This window comes from Vipera berus (assembly GCF_964194415.1).
Source record: "Vipera berus genome assembly, chromosome: 1".
Lineage (NCBI taxonomy): Eukaryota > Metazoa > Chordata > Lepidosauria > Squamata > Viperidae > Vipera > Vipera berus.
In genome coordinates, this window is record NC_138202.1 from 262,238,883 (window position 1) to 262,260,176 (window position 21,294).

Genomic DNA, 21,294 nt, shown 5'->3' on the forward strand with positions numbered 1-21,294 from the left:
CTGAAGACACCTCAGCAGTTAGTATGGCCAGCAGATACCCAGTCAGGCAGCATAAACCTCCTAGCTATCTGAAGGACTATGTCAAATAGTAAATTTCATCCAGGGGGGAAGGGGTGTTGTGTCCATTGTTATGGGAGTGGTTTCCCTTCGGCGGGAAAACCTAGTGCAATCATTGGCTGTTACTTCCCGGCGGGAGATTCTGAGCCGGGGATTGGTTATGTTTGAATGGAACCTAGTATATAAGGTAGGGTTCAACGGCTGCTAACCAGTTGACCCATGTGAGTTCGAATAAACGTTCCTTGTTCTACCTCGCTGTCTCCGCTCGTCATTCCGGACTTAACAATAAGGAAGCTCAATTATTTGTTATTCAAAATAGAATTTTTCTCTAGAAAATATACCTGCAATAAAAATATTGCTGAAACACAATAAAATGTATTATATTTTATAGGAACATTGAAATTGGCTGGAATTAGGAAGACATTTAGCAGCTCAGTTATTTGTATTGCAGAATTAAATGGACCAAATAATTCTTTTTGATTTGCCAGCACCACCTATTGGCAAACTAAAATATTAATCTCCCTCTTTTTAAAGTGTGCCATTTCTAAAACAATAGATTAAAGTGCTGTAAAAAAGATCTGCATACTTACTTCCAACTTTCCAGGTTTTATCCTAAGTATTCAGATTGTCCTTACCTTAAATCTGATTCTCTCAACCAATGTTTTAGAGAGGCTTAGCAAACTTTTCCAAAATGCCTCTGAAATGTAACTAGCTGCAAGTTGTTGTTTTAAACATTGCCTCTCAGAATCAATGGTTCTCTCTTTCCTGTTTAAACTTGTTTCATCTGCTCTATCCTTCCTTCCTTGTTTCTTTTGTAACATTATCAACTCTGATATCCTATATTCTATTGTGTCCTTAGAAGATAAAGTTTTAAATAGCATTTTAATAATATAAAGTCAGAAACTTTATGGTAAGAGAATTCCCATGGAGAAGATTAGTATCAGTTACAGAACACCAGTGGAAAGGATTAGTATTAATTAACTTGAAGCAACAAAAACTAGTAATCTGATTCATTTAAATTATGCTACGAATTTTGCTTTCAAGATACCGTACTGTAGATTTGTAAGCATAAGTATGAATGCTGCCCTAACAAATTAATATATACTAAATTGAATTTTAAAGACTAGGTATCTATGAGTTGTTAGACTCCAGAGATAAGAAACAACTCATAATGTTCCCTTCCAAGTTGAGAAATAAAGTAGCAATTAACTGATAAAAATCATATTTCAGAAATGTAAACCTGCAGGTTAATTCATGATAATGGTAGATAATCGAAAGCTTTAAAAATTAGAAGAGTTCCTATAATACACAAAATCACATGTTCCCAAAATTAAATCTGAGAAGAGGGATAATTTACATGAAGAAAAAAAGAGATTTAATGAGGGAGAAAAGAGTGAAGATGACAGGTGGAGATAAAAATGATATTAGAAAACACATAGACATGCCAGAATCAGTACATTATCACACTTAGAAACATCACCCTTGTGAAAAAATAAAACTAAAGTGCAATTTTAAAAAGGGGGCAATGGATAAAAGATCAACACATAATATTTTAAATATACAAGGATGAAAATGAGTGTATATAATAATGTTTGCCCAGCACCAAAAAGAAAGCAGTGAATTTTCTGCAGGTGCAGGCCTCGTGTTTGGTACAAAAAAAGTATAATTCCCCCTTAAATGAAGTTCAGGTACTCCTCGTATTTTAATGAACATAACAATGTGCTTTTCTTGGCAACAGTATTGGATTTACCACTGTGGGATTTCATCTTCCCTAGTTTCCATACCTGATATTACCTGAAGATGTCCCTTCCAAATCCTAACTAGGTCTGGCTTTCCATCATTTTGTGTTGGTACCATTACAAAAAATGTCCTCCCTGTTTAGATGTAATTTACTTCTGACAGGGAAGGCACATAGAGAAGATTACTGAAGATGTACAGTGACTAGGCAGTTAGATTTGTAATTAGGCAGGACTTTTGGTTCTATAACACCAAAGGTTATAGAAAAGAAAACACCCAGGGGGAGGGCCTTTTCTGTGGGTGCACCTACCATCTGGAACCAGCTGCCCGTGGAGCTCAGGACTGCCCCTGACCTACGCTCATTCTGCCGGGACCTGAAGACTTGGCTCTTTGAGCTCTCTGACCCAGGCTGAGAATTTTAACTGGGGTTTTATTTTCAGGGATAATTTAATCTTTTAATTCTCTTTTAACTTTGTATTTTATATTGATATGATTTTAAAATGCCCTGTAAACCGCCCTGAGTCCTTCGGGAAAGGGCGGTATATAAATCTAATAAAATCTAAAATCTAAATCTATATTTCACAGAGTTACTTTTAAAAATAATAGCCAGCACTTTGAATTGAGCTCAGAAGCAATTAAAGAGCCATTTTAGAAATGAGATTCAGACATTAAAAAAACCTGTCCCAATCCTGTTACTGTCTTTGGCATTAACTGTAGCTTCTCCAAGGACAGTCTCATATGCTATTCATGCTAAAAATCTCATAAATATTACCGTGAGCCAATTTGGTCTAATGGTTAAGACAACAGGTTAGAAAATGGGACACCATGAGTTCAAGTGCCACCTTAGCCATGAAAGCCAGCTGAGTGACTTTGGCCTAGTCATTCTCTGTCAGTCTTTGGATGTGTTTGTTGCCTTGAGTTATTCATAAAAATAATAAATTTGGGATATACTATAAGTAGATCTGACTGCTCTTTAGAAGGCCAGATCCTGAAGTTGAAACTCAAATACTTTGGCCACCTAACAAGAAGGAAGGACTCACTGGAGAAGAGCCTAATGCTGGGAAAGATTGAGGGAAAGAGAAGAAAGGGACGACAGAGAATGAGGTGGCTGGATGGAGTCACTGAAGCAGTAGGTGTGAGCTTAAATGGACTACAGAAGATGGTAGAGGACAAGAAGGCCTGGAGAAACGTTGTCCATGGGGTCGCGATAGATTGGACATGACTTCGCAACTAACAACAACAAAATAAGTATATAAATAAATATTTTTTTTATACCTGAAGTTCGCCTGAACATTATGTTCTTTTCTGACCATTACCAGATACTGGAAAGATCAGATGAAAGTACTTGACATCATTGTTATTTGTTAGTTATGCAGAGCATTTTGTGCCTGTTTAAAAGCACACATTCTTCCACATGGATGTTTCAGCAGAATGATTGGCAATGATTGGCAAAAAAAAAAAAGTAGATCAGATGCTTTTTTCCCCCTGAGCTTGCTCACCTCTTTTCCATAGCCCAGTGGGGTTCCTGTGAAAGCAAAATTCCCTTAGCAGACTAGAGGCATTTGCACAATATGTAGTTTCTGTTTGTCTCGTAGCTTTACCTTTTTGCTTTTTGCATTAAAGAAAGATGAAACAAATAAGGAGGCATGAGAAAGAAGGCAAATGACAATGGGTTCAAATTCCGGGAGCTAAATTTTGGGAGACGTTTCTTGGTGTTCCTCTTTGTCCTTTTCAGAAAAATTGGACAGAAAATACCTTGCATACATTCCCCCATCACATCTCTCTAGGAAATAGCTTTGGATAAAATGCTTTTTGTGAGTTGATGGAGGTTATTAATTTAAAAAAGGAATTGACTAAAGAAACCAAAATATTTTTCATGATGGCTATTACTGCTAACTGCTTCAAATGCCTAGCACAGGGTCTTCAAACTTGGCCCTTTTATGACTTGTGGACTTCAACTCCCAGAATTCCTCAGCCAGGCATGCTGGCTGAGGAATTCTGGGAGTTGAAGTCCACAAGTCATAAAAGGGCCAAGTTTGAAGACCCCTGGCTCTAGCAGATGCAGGCCAGATTTCTTCACATGATATTTCAATACTTTCTTTCTTGCAACTGGACCTAACTTTTTCCCCCCTCATGATCATTTTTATCTCTATGAGTGAAGTTTTAACTGGACTAGGGAATACAGCTTTCTCTCAATTATTACAGAAGTGTTAGCCACCAAGAGATTTCTGGTCTTAGTCAGCTACATTGCCCTGTATCAGTTTTACTCATTGTTCCATCTCGTACTGATACTTCTTGAGGATTAATGGTCAGGCCTCTTTGGGATATGGATGTGGAGGAATTGCATTCTGTACATGTGGGTTTACCTTCCCTAATATTTCTACTTCTGCATATCTTTGAGTTTCTCCAAATGTACTGATGCCTCCATCTTTTTTCTCAGAGGTTCTCCATTTCTCTAGATGCCACCGTAGTTCATGGCTAGGAGGACTGATCAGTTGTTCATATCGTATCAAAGAACCATAGCTAAAAGAATGAATAAATAATAGGGAACAATAGCCTTAATTATTGTAATGCTTTTCATGCTAACCAAATATACACAAGAGGGAGCTCTAGGACTAACATGATCTTTACAGAATCTTATATCAGAGCAAAATAACTAATCTAATGTTTAATCTTCATAAATATAACTAACACACAGTATATTAAGAGAAAATAGTAGGAAAGGATGGCAATAGAAGACAGAAAGTATAAAAGACTAGAAGCATCTTTGAAACAAAGTTTTAACACAACCATATTTTTGCCAGATGAGCACTTTTAAATAATCTTGAATAATATTGGGTGTTTGAAAAAAAAAAAGTTTAATTTAGGAACAAAGCTATTTGTTATATATGTGCATCAAAAGTCAGGCCACAACATTCTATTACCAGCATATAATCCAGAAACATAACCTCTTATAATTGGTTCAGGTTTCATTTGAAAAGACTGGAATTATCAGAAAAAAAGATTATTCCCATCTCAAAAGTATGCTTATTGCATTTTTCCCATATATCTGAATGAATCCTCTTGTAATAGAGAAAATAAAATGTAGTGTCCCAGGGAAAATATTGAAATGGATTCAATATTCTACAACCCTCAGGGGACATTAGGCCACTCTTTCTAATTTGGTGCTCTCAAAGAGTATTCAATACCAGTCACCAAATTCCCAGCTAGCATGAAAGAACTTCCAGAATTTTGGAAGTTGCAGTCCCAACAGATTTAGTTGGGATCAGCTGCTCTATCTTGTCTCCATCTCTAAAGAGGTTATTGAGAAATCATTAAGTGAACTGCCAAGAAATCCTGTCATTGAGATTGAGGAAATTATCTATTTAAATTATTTAAACTGCCCATTTCACATTGGTATTCTGGGTGATGTACACTTCAAAGAAATTCTGGTGTTCTCCTTGAAAATGGTAAGTATATGTTCAAAATCATATTCTGGTAACTGTTTGGCTTTCTTTTTCTTTAACTTAACTTGGAACTTACCAATAAACAGTTCATGATCAGTTCTACAGCCAGCACTTGGCTATGTCTTTAAAGCTATAATTAAACTCTTTTATTTCCTTTTAGTAATAATGTAGTCAATTTGATTTCTATGTACTCTGATACTTCTAAAATACTTCTTTGTCAGGCTTTAATTGCTGGCCTTTGTTTATGATGAGTGAAATGCCTGACATATAAAGGTTGTGGAGCTAAAATTAAATTCTTCTCCAAATTCTTTTTACTTTATTGTAATTGTTTTGTTATTTACATCGCAAAATTCTATCCTTTCAACCCAGAACAGAATTGTATTTCACAGATCTAATTAATTTGAGTCCATTTACTTAAACTGGACATGTTCAGTTGAGTAGGTTTACTGAGCAAGATGTTATGAAGGTACAATAGCTTCCAATTGCCCTAATCCGATGATTACCTGTGTCTAATCATGGAACTAGAAGCTACAGTCCATGCAACCAGCCAAGCAATATAAGCTTCTAGGTATTACCAATTCATAACAGTAGCTACTTAATTTCATCTGAATGGCTTGGTTTAATAATGGAAGAATATGATTAGCCTAGAGCATCAGGTACGAGCTGCAAAGTATCATAGAAAATTATGAGCAGCCTGGTAGAACTAATTTTAAACAAATTACATAAAATTATAAAAAAATTAAGGAAACAACCTTCCTCTGTTAACTTTTTAAATCATCACTACAGTGTATTTGGCTTGTTCTCAGATTGTAAAGCATATTATTATTATTATTATTATTATTATTATTATTATTATTATTATTATTATTATTATTATTATTATTATTATTATTATTTTATTATTATTATTATTATTATTATTATTATTATTATTATTATTATTATTATTATTATTATTATTTGCACAGTCAGCCAGATGTTTAGACTGGATTTGGTATTTTTATCCACCTACTAAGTCTTTTCCAAAGACCTGGGATAGAGATGTTGTTTAATGATATTAAAGGCATCATCGCAAAATGTAACCTGTTCCAAGGAAAGCTGCCTTTGCAATTGATGACTTTGTCAATGCTGATGATGTTCAAGTGATGCTTCAGATGTTCTAGAATTGCACCCCAGGGTCCTATTAATATTGGTACTATCTTTGCCTCTTTTTGCCACAGTTGTTCTACTTCTGTTTGGAGGTCTTTGTAGTTTGGGATTTTTCTCCAGTTTTTTTCTTTTCTATTCTGCTGTCAGGATCCAGTTCAAACATGAGACAGTGAGATCAAATCAAATGCAATCCTTTATTTGCTTGCATCTAATAGACAGAATCTTGCCAAACTAATGTTTTAATTTTCTAACCTACGAGAGGTATCCTGGGAGATTCTAGTGTGGCTACCCAGAACCTCTTCCCCCCTTGCTCATCCATCTTGGAACTGCATAGTCTCTTAATCCAGGTTTCTTTTGGGGAAAGAAAGCTCTATGTTAGCAAAATATTCTTCCTCTGCTGCTGCAGGTGCTCATTCCATCATAGTCTCCAGGTATTGCAATGTCCTGTACCAGACTTTCTTGTCTTTCTTAGCAACAATTGTTAACGGGTGTGGTGTGGCAGATGCTTGTTTATTTGAATTCTAAGTCCATGATTATTGTTGCATTTATAGGCAGTATATCCCTCTTACAAGAGGGATCTAAAGGCCTTGGGAATGGACATTAACAGCTGGGAAAACTTGACCTCTGATCGGTCAGCTTGGAGGCTAAAGACGTAGCATAGCCTTCTCCAATTCGAAAAGACACTTGTCCGGCAGGCTGAGGCAAAGAGGCAGTCCCAGAACCAGCGAAATCTGGGGCCTGGACAGGGGACAGATTTTACCTGCCCTCAGTGTGGAAGGGACTGCCACTCTCGAATTGGCCTTTTTAGCCACATCAGATGCTGCTTTAGGACCTCTTTCCAGAGCACGATACCATAGTCTCTCGAGACTGAAGGATGCCAAGAAAGGCGGTATATAGATTTGCAACCATTAGAGACTTCCATTTTCCATTCATTTAATTTTTTTGAGGTAAAAATGGTCCTTTAAAAGTTTTTCCAAATAATTTGCATACTAAATTTGGTAACTTGATAATTATTTGTAAAAACAGGAAGATAGCATGTGCTGTCATTTTTTTACTGCACATTGTACATTATATATATATATATATATATATATATATATATATATATATATATATATATATATATATATATATATATATATATATATATATATATATATATATATATATATATATATATATATATATATATATATATATATATATATATATATACATTCAAAAATAATTCCCGTTCTTACATTCATTTAGACTTTTCTCAAAACATTAATATTTTGGTACTAATATGTATATCACTAAATTGTTTTTTTTTCTTTTTATTAAAGTTTTACAATACATTTTATCTTTAACAAAAAAGAAAAAAAACCTCCCAACCCTCCCCAACCCCTCCCTCCCTTTCCCCTCCCCCCACTTCCCAGAGCTGAATACAGGGTATAAAAATACAAACAATCATAATCTAACTTACGCAAACAATCCTAAACTATTTAAACTATCGCACTTTAACTCATATAGATAAACTCCAAACTAAATTGTTACTAACACTATTAGTCATATAATCTTGTGAGCATGGAAAATGGACACAATTTTGCACAGAACACTGAAAATTCCCAACTACTTCCTGTTTTGTTAACCAAAGACTGAAATGTATAGTTTTGGTAATAGAAAGCTGTTATATAAATTCTTTAAAATATAAGGTGTTTTTTTGTTTGTCTTTTAAAAAACAGATTGTGGCTTGCAAAATTTGAAGGATCAGAATTTGTGATGTCTCTCATTTTATAATGAGATGTTGTTATACAGTTATACAGACTAAAAGCAGTGATAATCACAGAGGCAACAGTTATTTGGATAATTTCTTCTTCCTACAAGGTAACATTTCTGGTGATAAAAATTATTATTTTACATAATAAAAATGACAGATCCAGCAAATTTAGCTTGTACCAACTGTTGTTGTTATTGTCGTTACTATTATTAGGTCACCAGTAGTGGCAACATTTCAGAATGAGCGCTATAATCAAGTTTTATTCTATAATCTTCCAGCTGTATCATGCAAGCCTGATGACTTACTGCTCTGGCCCTTATTTATTCTAAATTATGAGGCCATGTTTCAGTTCCAGATCACATGTGAACCTCAGTCAACTGGGAATATTAAGCTTACCATTGTGACTTGACCTAGCCGTCCCTATCTTAATTCCTTCTGAATAGATAATGGGCAGGCTGGCTAACAATTATGGAATTGTAATAGATCACATTTAGAAGACCACATACTGTACCTCAAACTCTTTGGGGGTCTCTGCAGTGAACAAGAATGAGCAGTTGGCAAATTGCCTATCAGGGAAGTGTGCCACTGAGGAATCTCCAGTAATCCTTTAAGAATCTCTGGGGGCGGGGGGGCAGGGGGGACTTTAAAGCTACTGGTTTAAAATTATGATAATACTTCTTAGCCAAAAATGCAAATTAAGACCCCAAGGTAAAGGAACTCTGTTCCTTTCTGAATATGATAGTTCACCAGAGAAGTCCTAAGCCAATTTATTTCTGAACAGAGCCTTTATATATAATGTAACAACATAATATACAACCCTGGGCATTCCAGGCAAGTAAATCCTAAACTCACCTATATTTGGTTTCCCTGAGCCAGCAGCTGAAAGTGCTCAAATTTCTCTGGAGACCTCAGTAACAATGCCCTGCTGTCTACAGTAAAAGCTTTCTTTTCGGAAAAGGAACCAAAGAACTTGTGTAAAGTCTTTATATTGTTATAGAGATGAAATAAGATCATCAGCAAGTTGGCTAAACATGTGGGCCACCACAATTCATGTTAGCAAAGGAAGAATAGGCTACAGACCACAACTTAGGGAAAGATTAAATTGTACAACTTCAAAATGAGAATACAGAGGTGATCTCAAAGTCCAAGCAGGAAAAAGGAAATCTCACAAAGATATCTGAAATGACACCATCCTCAGGACAAATAAGAGTTCAGGAAATGGGCCTCTGTAGGGTCAGAAACCAGCATTTAGAAAATAAATAAACCCTTTTTCCTATGGGACTTTTCAACAGGACAGCATTGTCCCATTAGATGGATCTCTGTTAAATAGATCACTTCTGGATCACTGGTAAGAATTACATCTTCATTCATACTTGCAGAAAAGGTAAATCAAAACAAGGATCAAGGATCTTAGTCTTCAGATTTTTGCATCATTAGGTAGTATTTAATTTTTTTAAATTATTTTTTTTAAATTTAAAAAATAAGAATAGGCTATTACTTTTATTGATATCTCAATTTCCTGATTATTATCCTGCCTTCAGGTGCTTTGGAGAATAGCTTGATTCCCTCTTCTTTGTGGCAACCAGTGCTTTTTTTGTAAAAGAAAAAGGTGCCGGAACTCACACATGTCATACAACCCGCCTTGCATACCCTACAAGGTTCCATCCAAAAAAAGGTGCCGGAACTCCGTTCTGAGCGTTCTATGAGAAAAAAATCCCTGGTGGCAACCCCTGAGATATTGGAACCCTGCTATCATGTCACCCCAGTCCTTCTCTTTTTTAGACTATACATACCCAATTCCAGAAACCGTTCCCTATATGTTTTAGTCTCCAGTCCCCTAATCATCTTTGTTGCTCTTCTCTGCACTCTTTCTAAAATCTCAACATCTTTTTTACATCACAGTGACCAAAATTGGATGCAGTATTCCAGGTACGGTTTTACCAAGGTATTAAAAAGTGATATTAACACTTCATGTGATCTTGATTCTATCCCTCTATTAATGCAGCCTAGAAATGTGTTGGCTTTTTTGGCAGCTGCAGCATACTGCTGGCTCATATTTAAGTGCTTGTCCATTAGGACTCCAAGATCCCTCTCACAATTACTCCTATTGAGCCAGGTACCACTTATACTGTACCTGTGCATATGGTTTTTCTTGCCCAAATGTAGAGCCTTACTTTTTTCACCATTGAATTTTATTTTGTTAGATGCTGTAGCACCCAATATTCAAGTCTGTCAAAATCGTTCTGTATTTTAAGCCTATCTTCTGGAGTGTTATCTATTCCTGCCAGCTTGGTGTCATCTGCAAATTTGATGAGTTCCCCATCTATTTCCTCATCCAAATCATTGATGAAGATGTTGAAAAGCACTGGGCCCAGAACAGAGCCTTCGGGTACTCCATTGCATACTTCCCTCCATGTAGACGCAGTTCCATTGAGTGGGGTTGGTCAACCACTTACGAATCCATCTGGTGGTGATGCTGTATAATTCACATTTTTCTATCTTATCAAGTAGTAGGTTGTGATCTACTTTATCAAATGCCTTACTGAAGTCCAAGTAAATTATATCTACAGCGTTCCTCTGGTCCACTAATTTTGTCACTTGATCAAAGAATGCAATAAGGTTTGTCTGGCATGATCTATTTTTGATAAACCCATGTTGGCTTTTAGTAATGACTTTGTTTGCATCTAGATGTTCACTGATTTGTTGTTTGATTATCTTTTCCAGAATCTTCCCAGGTATTGAGATCAGGCTGATAGGTCTGTAGTTTCCTGGATCTATTTTTTTCCCTTTTTTGAAGATGGGAACTACATCAGCTCTTTTCCAGACCTCTGATAGTTCCCCAGTGCTCCAGGATCTTTGAAATATAAAGTTCAGTAGTTCTGAGATTACGCCTGCCAGTCCCTTCACAATCTTGGGGTGTAACCATCTGATCCTGGTGATTTGAACTCGTCTAGGTTGATTTGAACTCGTCTAGGGTGATTATATATTAGCACATAGGCATACATGTGATGTGATAATTTTCAAAGAAACTTCATGATCTAAGTCAAATTCAGAAAGCACTTAGTTACTTCTGCTGGAAAGAACTTGAGCGTGCAACATGATTGTGCAAGCTTAGAAACATTTCTACCTGCCACATGAAATTCCCTTTTCGGTCTGCGAATCACAAGACAGCTCACTTTCCAATCATTTACATTCTTCAGTACCAGTTCAAGCCCCTTTTGCCAAGGAGACCTGCCTTGGTGCATGAAAGGGGAATTCCTCACTTGCTAACAGCAGCCTGCCCTGTCTTTTCCTTGGCATGCTCCTTGGTGATTGGTTCCCTATGAGTTGCACACAATTTCCTTTTTGCTCAAGTTTGTGGAGAGGTCATAAAGTTGTAACTTTATCAGTGCTTGGAATGTTTGAAAATAGTACCTGTAGAGCAGTGCTGATCACAGTGCTTCAATCTGGGAATTCTTAATACTTTACTAGATTGCAGCAGTTCTTAGATATTTAAATGAAAAGGCATCAAGCCAGTGGTTTCAAATTTCATAGGTTTTGGTAATTCACATCTCGTGAAGCATTCAGAATGGCACAGTCTTCTATTAACTGAGCTACCCACATGACAGATCCTCTGGAAATCATTATATTTGTTTAATAGATTTGTGTCAAAGAAAGGGCGATGAAGAAATATTTATGGCAGACCAGCAACAAAGGAGTACGATTGCACAAGATGAATAATCCACTTACTCATCAGTCCAGTGGCAAAACACACCGCAAACCATAGTTAACTGTGGTTTATTGATTAGTTGACATGCTTTGGATATTCTAAGTCCAACAATGAACCCTCCCCTTCTTTTATTTAAAGGCCAAGGGACAGGAAGTTTAAATAGCTTAAACCTGCACTTCTGGAAGCAAAAGGACAACACAGGTTTAGCCATCTTACAAAACTGGTTCCACTGTGCAGGGGGAAAAATACAACAGTTGACTAAAATCTGAGCTCCATCTTCACAGGTTTGTACAGCCCTACCTTTGGAGATACCAGGACTGGAATGCAAAACTAGGACAAAGCCAGTCAAACTAGGATATATCATATTTATGTTTCCAGTTCAGTTTGTCACACTTTTTTCTCCCTAGCAATTACAAAACAGATTAATCCCAGTACAAATGTCAGTAACGACTACAGCTGAAGATATTGTGTGTGTGTTTTTATTTGTTTGTTAAAGGTAGACAGTAGTTTTAAGATCCTTCTTAACAATTTTATCAGAGGTCCAAATTGAGCTCTCATATTAGACCTAAACAAAAAATGGCTGAGCATGTCGTGTGAATATAGCTAATATTTCAGCATCAATGACAAAGCATCAAGGTGAAGAGTTCAGCAAGGGCAAAATTAAATATTCATATAGGAAAAGCTAAGATCTTCACCTATAACCTGCCATTTAAGCCATTATTAATTACCAAAATGTTGAGACTAAGTATTCAAAGAAGTTGAATATATAATTCAATACCATATAAATATGTTTAACATTTAAAATTTTGCCATAAGTCTATTTATATATATTAAAATCCCATTCCAAAAAGGTATCAAATAATCATAGGACTATATCATGTAGGTCAATGAACTCTCAAATATATGTAATTTAGAGCATCTTGGACTTTCCAAATAAAGTATTTTGAAAGGGTGTAGTGCAGGAGTGTCAAACTGGTGGCCCTTGGGCCGGATGTGTCATGTGCAGGCCACACCCACCCTGGCTCCACAAAGGCAAAAAACGTCACAATACATCACGTGACATGATCAAATTTTACACCTGTGGTGTAGTGAATAAAGTTTGAAATCATGTTATTTCTGATAAACCTTACTGGATTTTGTTGATTAATACAGTATGGAGAGATGAGGTTTTACAGGTAGACTTATAGAGAATGGGTACGGAATGAAGAGGTGTTTGGTTGTGTTTTAAGAGATAGTGATAAGTTGTTAATGTTGGTTGAAGAGAAAGGCTTCTTTTTCTTCTTTTCTGCACATTTTTAATTTTATTTTTGAACTATGTAGTTTAATTTTATCTTTATAATATAATCATCAATACATTTATTGAAAAAAATATAAACATAATTTTTGAACAAAGCAACTTTAATCTCAAATCCTTTGATACCTTTTTCACAGAAACAATGCCTCTTGGAAGAAGAGTTACAAGAACATTTAGAATTTTCCAGATTAAGAAAAAGGTAAACACAGAGAATATGATAAATACGTATATAGTTATGTCTATTATATGGGGAATATGTTCCTCTCTCATAATTCCAGAATGTGAGAGAGTCAAACAGAGAACAGTGCTTTCTGCTGATAATCATAAAGTAACTGGAATCATAACCATAAAATAGTGACAGCAACCCCCTGGGATTCATTCCTGAAGGATAAAGCAATCAGTAGCTATATGCAACCTCCATTATCAGAAGCAAAATAACTCTTAATATAAAGGGGGTTGTACAGGATCAGGATTTGAAGGGCCAAATGTGATTCTGATAGGGCACTTTAGGAATACTTGTGATAGAAAATTTTTAAAGCAGCTGTGGGTTTTCTTGGGACTTGCATGGCTGTCCTGACATATGATCCTAGGAAAACATGTGTTTGAAACATTTGCTGCAATCATAAGCAGGACAGTGCTACTGCAGTCATATCCTGTTTATGGAGTAATTATAAGCATTTTGTTAGTCATTATGGAAACTAAATACTGAACTGAATAGATTTTGTTGAGATCTACCCAGTTCTTTTAACCTTCTTGTTGGATGGAATGTAAGCAAATATAAATGTATTCCATGGATAAGGTATTTTTGATTGCATTAGTTGATTGCTGTTCTATTCACTTGAATATAGGGCTATGATTTCTAAGATCTATCTGCACATATGTACAGTTAGAATTACATCATCTAATTGCTTATTGGGATTTTTGATTTCTCTTATCTAACAGATAATCAAATATGTTGAAAAATGCATTTGCCCCATCTGGTTTCAACAGATTGTGCAATCCTAAAAGGCTTAAAACCGAAAGCAAAAATATTTCTCTGATCTACTTTTTTGCAAATGATCTGAATGAGGTAATACTAGTTATATACATACACACACATACATACTTACATATAATTTTCATTATACGGATACATACTTATTGTTTTCTATAGAGTTAATTACACTTCTAAGTATCATAGATGCACTATTTACTAGTATAGCATACTAACTTTAAACAATAACTATAGTTCTAAATACAAAATGATAGTGAAAATTTCATAAAATCCTATGAAATATAAACAGACTGACTATGGAAGACTGCAGGAAAAATAAATATGTTGTTTTTAATCTAAACTAAGTGCTTGGCACAATAGGGTCTCAAACTTAGTTGTTCAGAACAGTGAATAATTCAGGAATTATCTGTGTTGACTCTTCTAGCCTCTAAAGCAGACATGTCAAACTCACAACGTCACGTGACATTGCGCAACCTATCGGGACAGTTTTGCCATTGCCGGCAATGGGGTCGACGCGGCTTCCACATGACGCATCCGGCCCGTGGTCTGGCAGTTTGACACCCCTGCTCTAAAGCAATAGATTACAGTAGAAACCAAAAGGAATCCCAAAGATCAAAATGGTCTTGCATCTTCCAGCCAATACCTCTAATAAAATACTCAAATGTATTTCATCAATGTTCAATTGTATCTAATACATTTCTTAACTTTCTCAGCATTTCACATTGTTGCCAACTTTGTCCCTTGGGACTATATCCATTTACTATGTTCACTGTTAATTAATTCCCTTGATAAAGAAATAGCATCTTCAGCAAAGGATTCCATATAATGGATTTTTCTTAAACATGATAGCTGCAAGAGGTGCCCAGATTTTTTTTAAGTTAAAAAATAAAAATAATAAAACTTTTTCCTTTGCTTAATTCTTTGTACTGTTATACTTGCTACACTTGTTATATTCTTACATATTAGGCTGTTGTTAAAAATACAGAAATTGTCATAAAAAGATGGTAACTAATGCAAATATGATATTCAACTTGGATTAAACAATAATAGCATAGTGAGAGACTAGGTGAAACTAGTCATGTGCTATATCAAATTATAACATATTATTTTGTCTTAGTGCATTATGTGAATCCAGAAAGTGCAGCTTATAAATCTTGATTTATGGCTGTTGTGTGAAACAGAATATCATTGTTCATAAAACCTTAACTGAAACAAAAACATGCATTGGTGAGTAATGCACACAATGTATACATGTATACAATGAATTAACTTCAAAGCCTGATGTTCTTATCTTTTTTATAGGGCAGTGCAGTCAAAAGATCTCTCACATACACAGATCCAAATGAAGTTTGGATGGGATTCTAATGGAAGTGTGGAATTTGAAAATGAAAAGTCTCTGATTTTACTTATGTTGAGGATGCTGTCCCCAAAACAATTACGTTCTTCTCAAAACTGCTCCCTATGACACCTGCTGAGTATACATTTCTTTCTTGAAATTAATATAGAATGTATAGATTTTAACATAAAAGTTCTGAGAAATGTTTGTTGCTGAAAAAGCACTTCTGGAAACCTGTGGCAGGCAAAATGTTTACGGATCAATCAAAAGCATTATACTTTATACTAATATGTGTTCTATATGCATCTGGTTTTCTGTATACCAGTTGTGAATATACCTACCTATTAGCTATTGTTCAATAAAATAAAAGTGGAGAACGTAGGGATGTCTAGTGAGAAACTATATGTAAGCAAGACAAAATGTTAAGTGGTAGAGTGCTTTGACTTAAAATTTAAGCCAGCTATACTACCTTCCCACTTGTCCAGCTGACAAGTTCTCACTTTTTTCAATTGACATTCTAATTTGGATGGCCACCAACTCCTAGAGAACATTTTACTTGTAATATAACTGTTATTCACTTATGTATTTTATTGTAATTTTTATATTTTAGTTACAATGTAATCATTATTTTCATCCAGTGTAACTGTTCTCTCCTGAATCAAGCAAGGGGTTGGAGGTTTTTTGCAATAGAAAGTAGCATTTCTCAGCTGCCTTCTGTTCTTTTCCTGATCCACCTTAGTGACGGCAGCAGCCCTGTTTGATTTCTTTTGTTTACTGAACCGATCGTGGGTTAAAATGACCTTATAGAATAAGCTTTCCTTACCACAGCTTGGCTAATCAAAAGCAGCCAGGCTGTGGCTTAAGGTAAATCCCTGATGTAAATCGGTGAGGAGTATCTTAATATACAATATAAAAATAATATACAAATATCATGTTCTGATGGGTTAGGGTTGGGGTTTTAATACGTCTTAATTATTGTTTTAACCTTGGGCATTTATTTAATCGTTTTTAACTTTTGTATCCTGTTTTTGTATTTATTGCCCTGTACACCGCCCTGAGTCCTTCGGGAGAAGGGCGGTATAAAAATATAATAAATATAAATATATAAATATATATATATGTTTATTCAGTTTTATTAACAACTTTGGGTCCTCCCCGCCCATCCCCCCCCCTTTCCCTCGCACTTTTGATTAAACCTGCATAACTTCAACTATCTGAAAAGGAAGCTAATAAAATAAGGAGGCGAGTTCAGGGAAACTTAAGGCTCTTTCAAAAACAATCCCTTTCGGGGGAAAAAAGAAATCTAGGCTGCGCACACGTTCCATTCATACACAAGCTAAGGAGAAAGGTGGCATTATTAGGACTGAACTGGGGAGGGGGGGGGGAAATGGTCGGAGCGCCTGCGAGCTGGATACCAGCCCGCAAAGAGGAAGGTAGGTAATACGAGGCGGCGCGTCGTGCGCGCGCGGCGCGGGGGGCGGAGCTGCTCCTCTTTGAACTCGGCGAGTCGAACAGGAGGAGGAGGAGGCGGCGCCGCGTCGGGGCGTCGGGCCCTAGGCGCGGAGACCTGCGAGTGGCTTGCTCCGCCTGGCTCGCTTTGCAAGGGATCCCGACGGTCTTTTCGGAGAAGGAGTTCTCTCGCGGTTCGGGTGCGAAGGCCAGTTCCGGCTTGGGAACTGGATGGGAAGCAGCTTCAGCGCGGGTGGCTGCAGGGGCGGCGGGCATGGGGGAGCGTCTTAGCACGGCGAGCTCCCCGCCGGAGCCAGACGGAGCCGCCCCCGAGCCGCGTCTCTCCGGCACGGAGACTCAACCTCCGCTCCCCACAGTCAGTGGAAGGACACCGAGGCCCCGGCAAGAGGACGATGCTGGACCGCCGCCTGCTGAGCCGCAAGGCCAGGAGGCCGGCGCTCCCCTGGAGGAGGGTCCGCGCTCGGAAGCACCAAGGAGCACCAGCTGCCGGCTTCCTTCGAGGCCCGTCTCCCGTGCGGAGAGCGACCAGTCCCATCACGGCCCGCCTGCTCCTCCAACCCCGGGAGAGGGCCGACCAGACGACCCCCCGCCCGCTGTGCCGCCGCCGCCGCCCTCCCAGCCGAGTGTCGTGGGAGCTGGAGGGAAAAGCACCCCTTCCGGAAACGTCGAGGTTGACCTGTATCTTCTGCCCGAATCTTTCTCCGGGCTGATCTCCGGCCCCCTCTTGGTGCTTTCTTGCCGCGTCTGTCTGGAGGAGAAGCCCCTGAAGCCGCTGCCGTGTTGCAAGAAGCCGGTCTGCGAAGCGTGCCTCAAGCGCTATCTCAGCTCGCAAGTGGGTATAGCTTTTGCCCAGTTGCCCTTGGCCTGCCCTTCTGCTCTCCCTTTCCCCGGGGCGGTTGGGGGATGCCTTCCCCCTCCCCCAAAGGCCCTCGGGCGCGGGGTCTTCGCCGGGAGGCTCCTCTCCCATCTTTGCCTCCTATTGGCGATCCCCAGTTGGCCGTTCTTCTGTCTCCGGCCGGCGGCTGTAAAATCCGTGCGGGGATTAGCGCTCGGCACACGTGCAGAAGAATTCTTTCCTCCCAGTCCGTGGAAACCTGCTCTCTAGCCGAGCCCCAGGCACGCGTGTATTGTATTTAGGGGACGAAGCTTCCAGTCAGGGAGGACTTGGCTTAATCTTCTTCTTCTAGCTCAGAAGTCTTCAAACTTGGCCCTTTTATGACTTGTGCACTTCAACTTCCAGAATTCCTCAGCCAGGCATGCTGGTTGAGGAATTCTGGGAGTTGAAGTCCATAAGTCATAAAAGGGCCAAGTTTGAAGACCCCTGTTCTAGCCCATAGATTCCCGCCGTCTTGTTTTCCTTTTTCCAGAGGCGATCGTAGTGCTTCTTAAATGTGGAATGCCCCTCCTTTTACAGCGTGTGCTTCCTGAGTTGAATGCCTAAATTCTTTTCTTGTTATCCTCCACCTGGCTTAATTAGTATCACCTTTTCTATCAGTACCATGATCACCCCACACACACACTTCCTGTTCCAGCCCTGTAATATCCCTGAATTTCCTGTTCTTCCTTTCTCCTCTCGTTTCTCTTTGGGTCCACTACACAGAACTTCTGATGGGGGGGGGGAGACACCGTGTTTTTAAAAGACAAATTTCCTGCTTCTTTTGTGGGGAGAGGGTGGTGACTGGTATGAGCTGAGCGTTTATCTGTCATAGAAGCCATTGAAGGCAGTGCAGCGAGAAGGTAATGCAGCCTTTTCCCCCGAATTTGAACTTAACACTAGGTTGGACCAGATCAGATTAGAGCATGGATGGGGAGATATGGAATAGAAAAATGGTTCTCTACCTGTGGTCTGCCAACACCTGGGGGCCCATGATGTCATCACAGGGGGTCTTGTGAAAGCCTGAAGAAATGTTATTATTTAAATCTTGAGTTAAGTCTTGCAGGTCCCTGGCTATGGTTGTGGCCACAAAGGGTATCTAAAGGGGGTTCGTGGTGAAGAAAAGGTTGAGAACCGCTGGAATAGAAGAAATAGAAAGTGGGGGTGGAGGTGGAGACATCTTCAAAGAAGATAACAAATTCTTGCATGTTGTTATGTAGAAAACTACATGGACCTAACCATGCAGTTACCGTGGTCATTGAGAATCAAGCTCAATTTGAAGGAGACTTTTTGCTTTAATCAGTGCTGTAGGAAATGGCATTTGGCATTATCTTGTGAATAATTCTTCTCTTTTTCTCAGTATCAACAATCCATTGCTGCTCTACTGCTTGAGTTCTGTTGCAAATCATATAACTGCAGCTCCTCCTATGGGACGCACACACAGACATGTCTGCATTTTTTTTAAATGTTAGCTATTGTGTTGTGTTTTGATTTTCTCTCTCCCAAGGACTATCTTCACTAGAGTTCAATTTTGCATTTCTTTTAAACTTAAAATCAATGCAGGAATAGTAAAAAAAAGATATAAAAATGGACCTATTCCTCTGCAAGAGGGGGGGGGGGGAAACCTTGAAAGTTATAGTAGGTGAAAGGGCTTTTCAGTTTTTTCCAAAACTCTTCAAGTTAATGAAAGAAAAAAAGGGTGCAGGAGTGAAAGAGATTAGTAAAATTAGCAGCCTGAAGTGTGTGTCTTCTGTAATGCTAGTTTACTTATCAAAAAAGTGATCCTATCAACATATTGCTGACATTTTTGCTTGCATTTTTTTCTTTTATCTCATATTTGATGATATCACCATAATTTTTACAAGAGAGGTTTGCTGAGTTTATTCTTATTCTAAGCCAAGGCTTGTTTTAACTATAGTTTTCTGAGTTAGGTTCATACATTCTGCTAAGCCATAGCTATGTTTTGCAAATGTATTACATAGATTACACAAATCGTGTTATAAATTAATATTGTGAACCCAGATAATTTTAGTTTAGTTAATAAACTGTGACTTAACAGGTTAGATGAATCAGGTCAGTAGTTCACTTTCTAGCTTAAAACTTTTAATCAGGCGAATAACTTGGATATGTCTTTATTCTTTTTATGCTTTGGAATAGCTGTTGTTCATCAAGCTCTATTGAAGATATTTTTATATTCATAAAATGTTTAAAGATCAACATGATCTTTTATTTCTATTTTCTATATATGCCAAAGTATTTAAAGCTTTTATACTGTCTAGTCATCTGAAAATACTCCTAGAACAAATTACAAATATCAGAAGTAAAAGAATCTTCAGACAAAATAAAGGAAGAAAAAAGGGTAAGATAAAATAATTTTTTTATACATATTAACAGCCCTGTGATGTAGGAGCAAGCTATTGAAGAGTGATGTGGCTAAGTAATCTAATAGTAGTCTATAAAGAAGAATTCCACCTCCATATTTATATCAAAGAATCTGAGACACTACAGGAGTTTTATCTACATGATTGACAAAAAACATTTCCTCTTTATGACAACATTTTTGTGCTATCTTTAAAATGAATCATTGGGATATGAAATTGGATGAAAGGTTATTTAATATTTTACATTTATATGAGGCTTTGCTCTCTTGTTCCAGTAAAAATAAAATCCTATGCTCAGTTTTGGTGCTAATGTTTTTGTTTTGCTTTGTTGCTAGTCTTGATGGTCTTCTTTTTAAAAAGTGTATTATTTAACTTGATAGAAAATTCAGGTCTTTCAGGATAGGTGGAATGTTGGCTTGCTGATAATGCCTACTAATAGGCAGACTTCCTCATTTTATCCTATAAAATTTCCAAACAAATTTTGTTTCCCTAATTTCCCCAGAGGCTGAGGGAAGTGGGCAATTTTGAGACTCTAGTGACATTATTCCAAGCAGTTGGCCAAGAGGCTGGGTGATTTATCTTGAAAGATATTTTTGTGTTTAATTTTAATTTTAAACAGATACACACAAACAACTGAATTATAAAAAGGAATTTAATTTCATAGTGATTTTTTGTACACAATGGAAAAAGTAGTTATTGTGTGCTTATATAATTTAGTTGTATATTTACTATACTGCTGGCACTTAATAAGTTCGTATGTTGAAGGAAAGTTAAAAATAGTATATAACGTGACGGTAATATTATTCCTTCGATCTTACAACATCTTTGGGAATAGGTCAGTGTTACATTGTTTATCATTTGTGACTTTCTTTGTTCTAGAAAGTACAGAGAGGTGTTTTCCATAACCCAGTGAACACAATAAAATATTTAAAATATTACCGTAATTGGGGAAAGGGGATATCAGTTACTGATGAATGTCAATTAAAGCTCATACCACTGTATACAGTAGAACTATGTGTACAGATGTTGATTTTAGCTAAGTATCAAGCCTTCACTCACTCCAAATCTTAATAATATATGTCTTTACT

General features: G+C 37.4%; 1 protein-coding gene across 1 annotated transcript in view; it reads left to right on the top strand.

Moving 5' to 3' along the window:
* Window positions 1–17,013: 17,013 nt before the first annotated feature.
* Window positions 17,014–21,294, top strand: part of RNF217 (ring finger protein 217) — a 56,808-nt gene continuing 52,527 nt past the window's right edge. Inside the window, exon 1 of the mRNA XM_081324598.1 lies at window positions 17,014–17,783. Within this exon, the coding sequence (XP_081180724.1) occupies window positions 17,205–17,783 (579 nt within the window). The 5' untranslated portion in view covers window positions 17,014–17,204. The remainder of the gene's footprint in view (window positions 17,784–21,294) is intronic.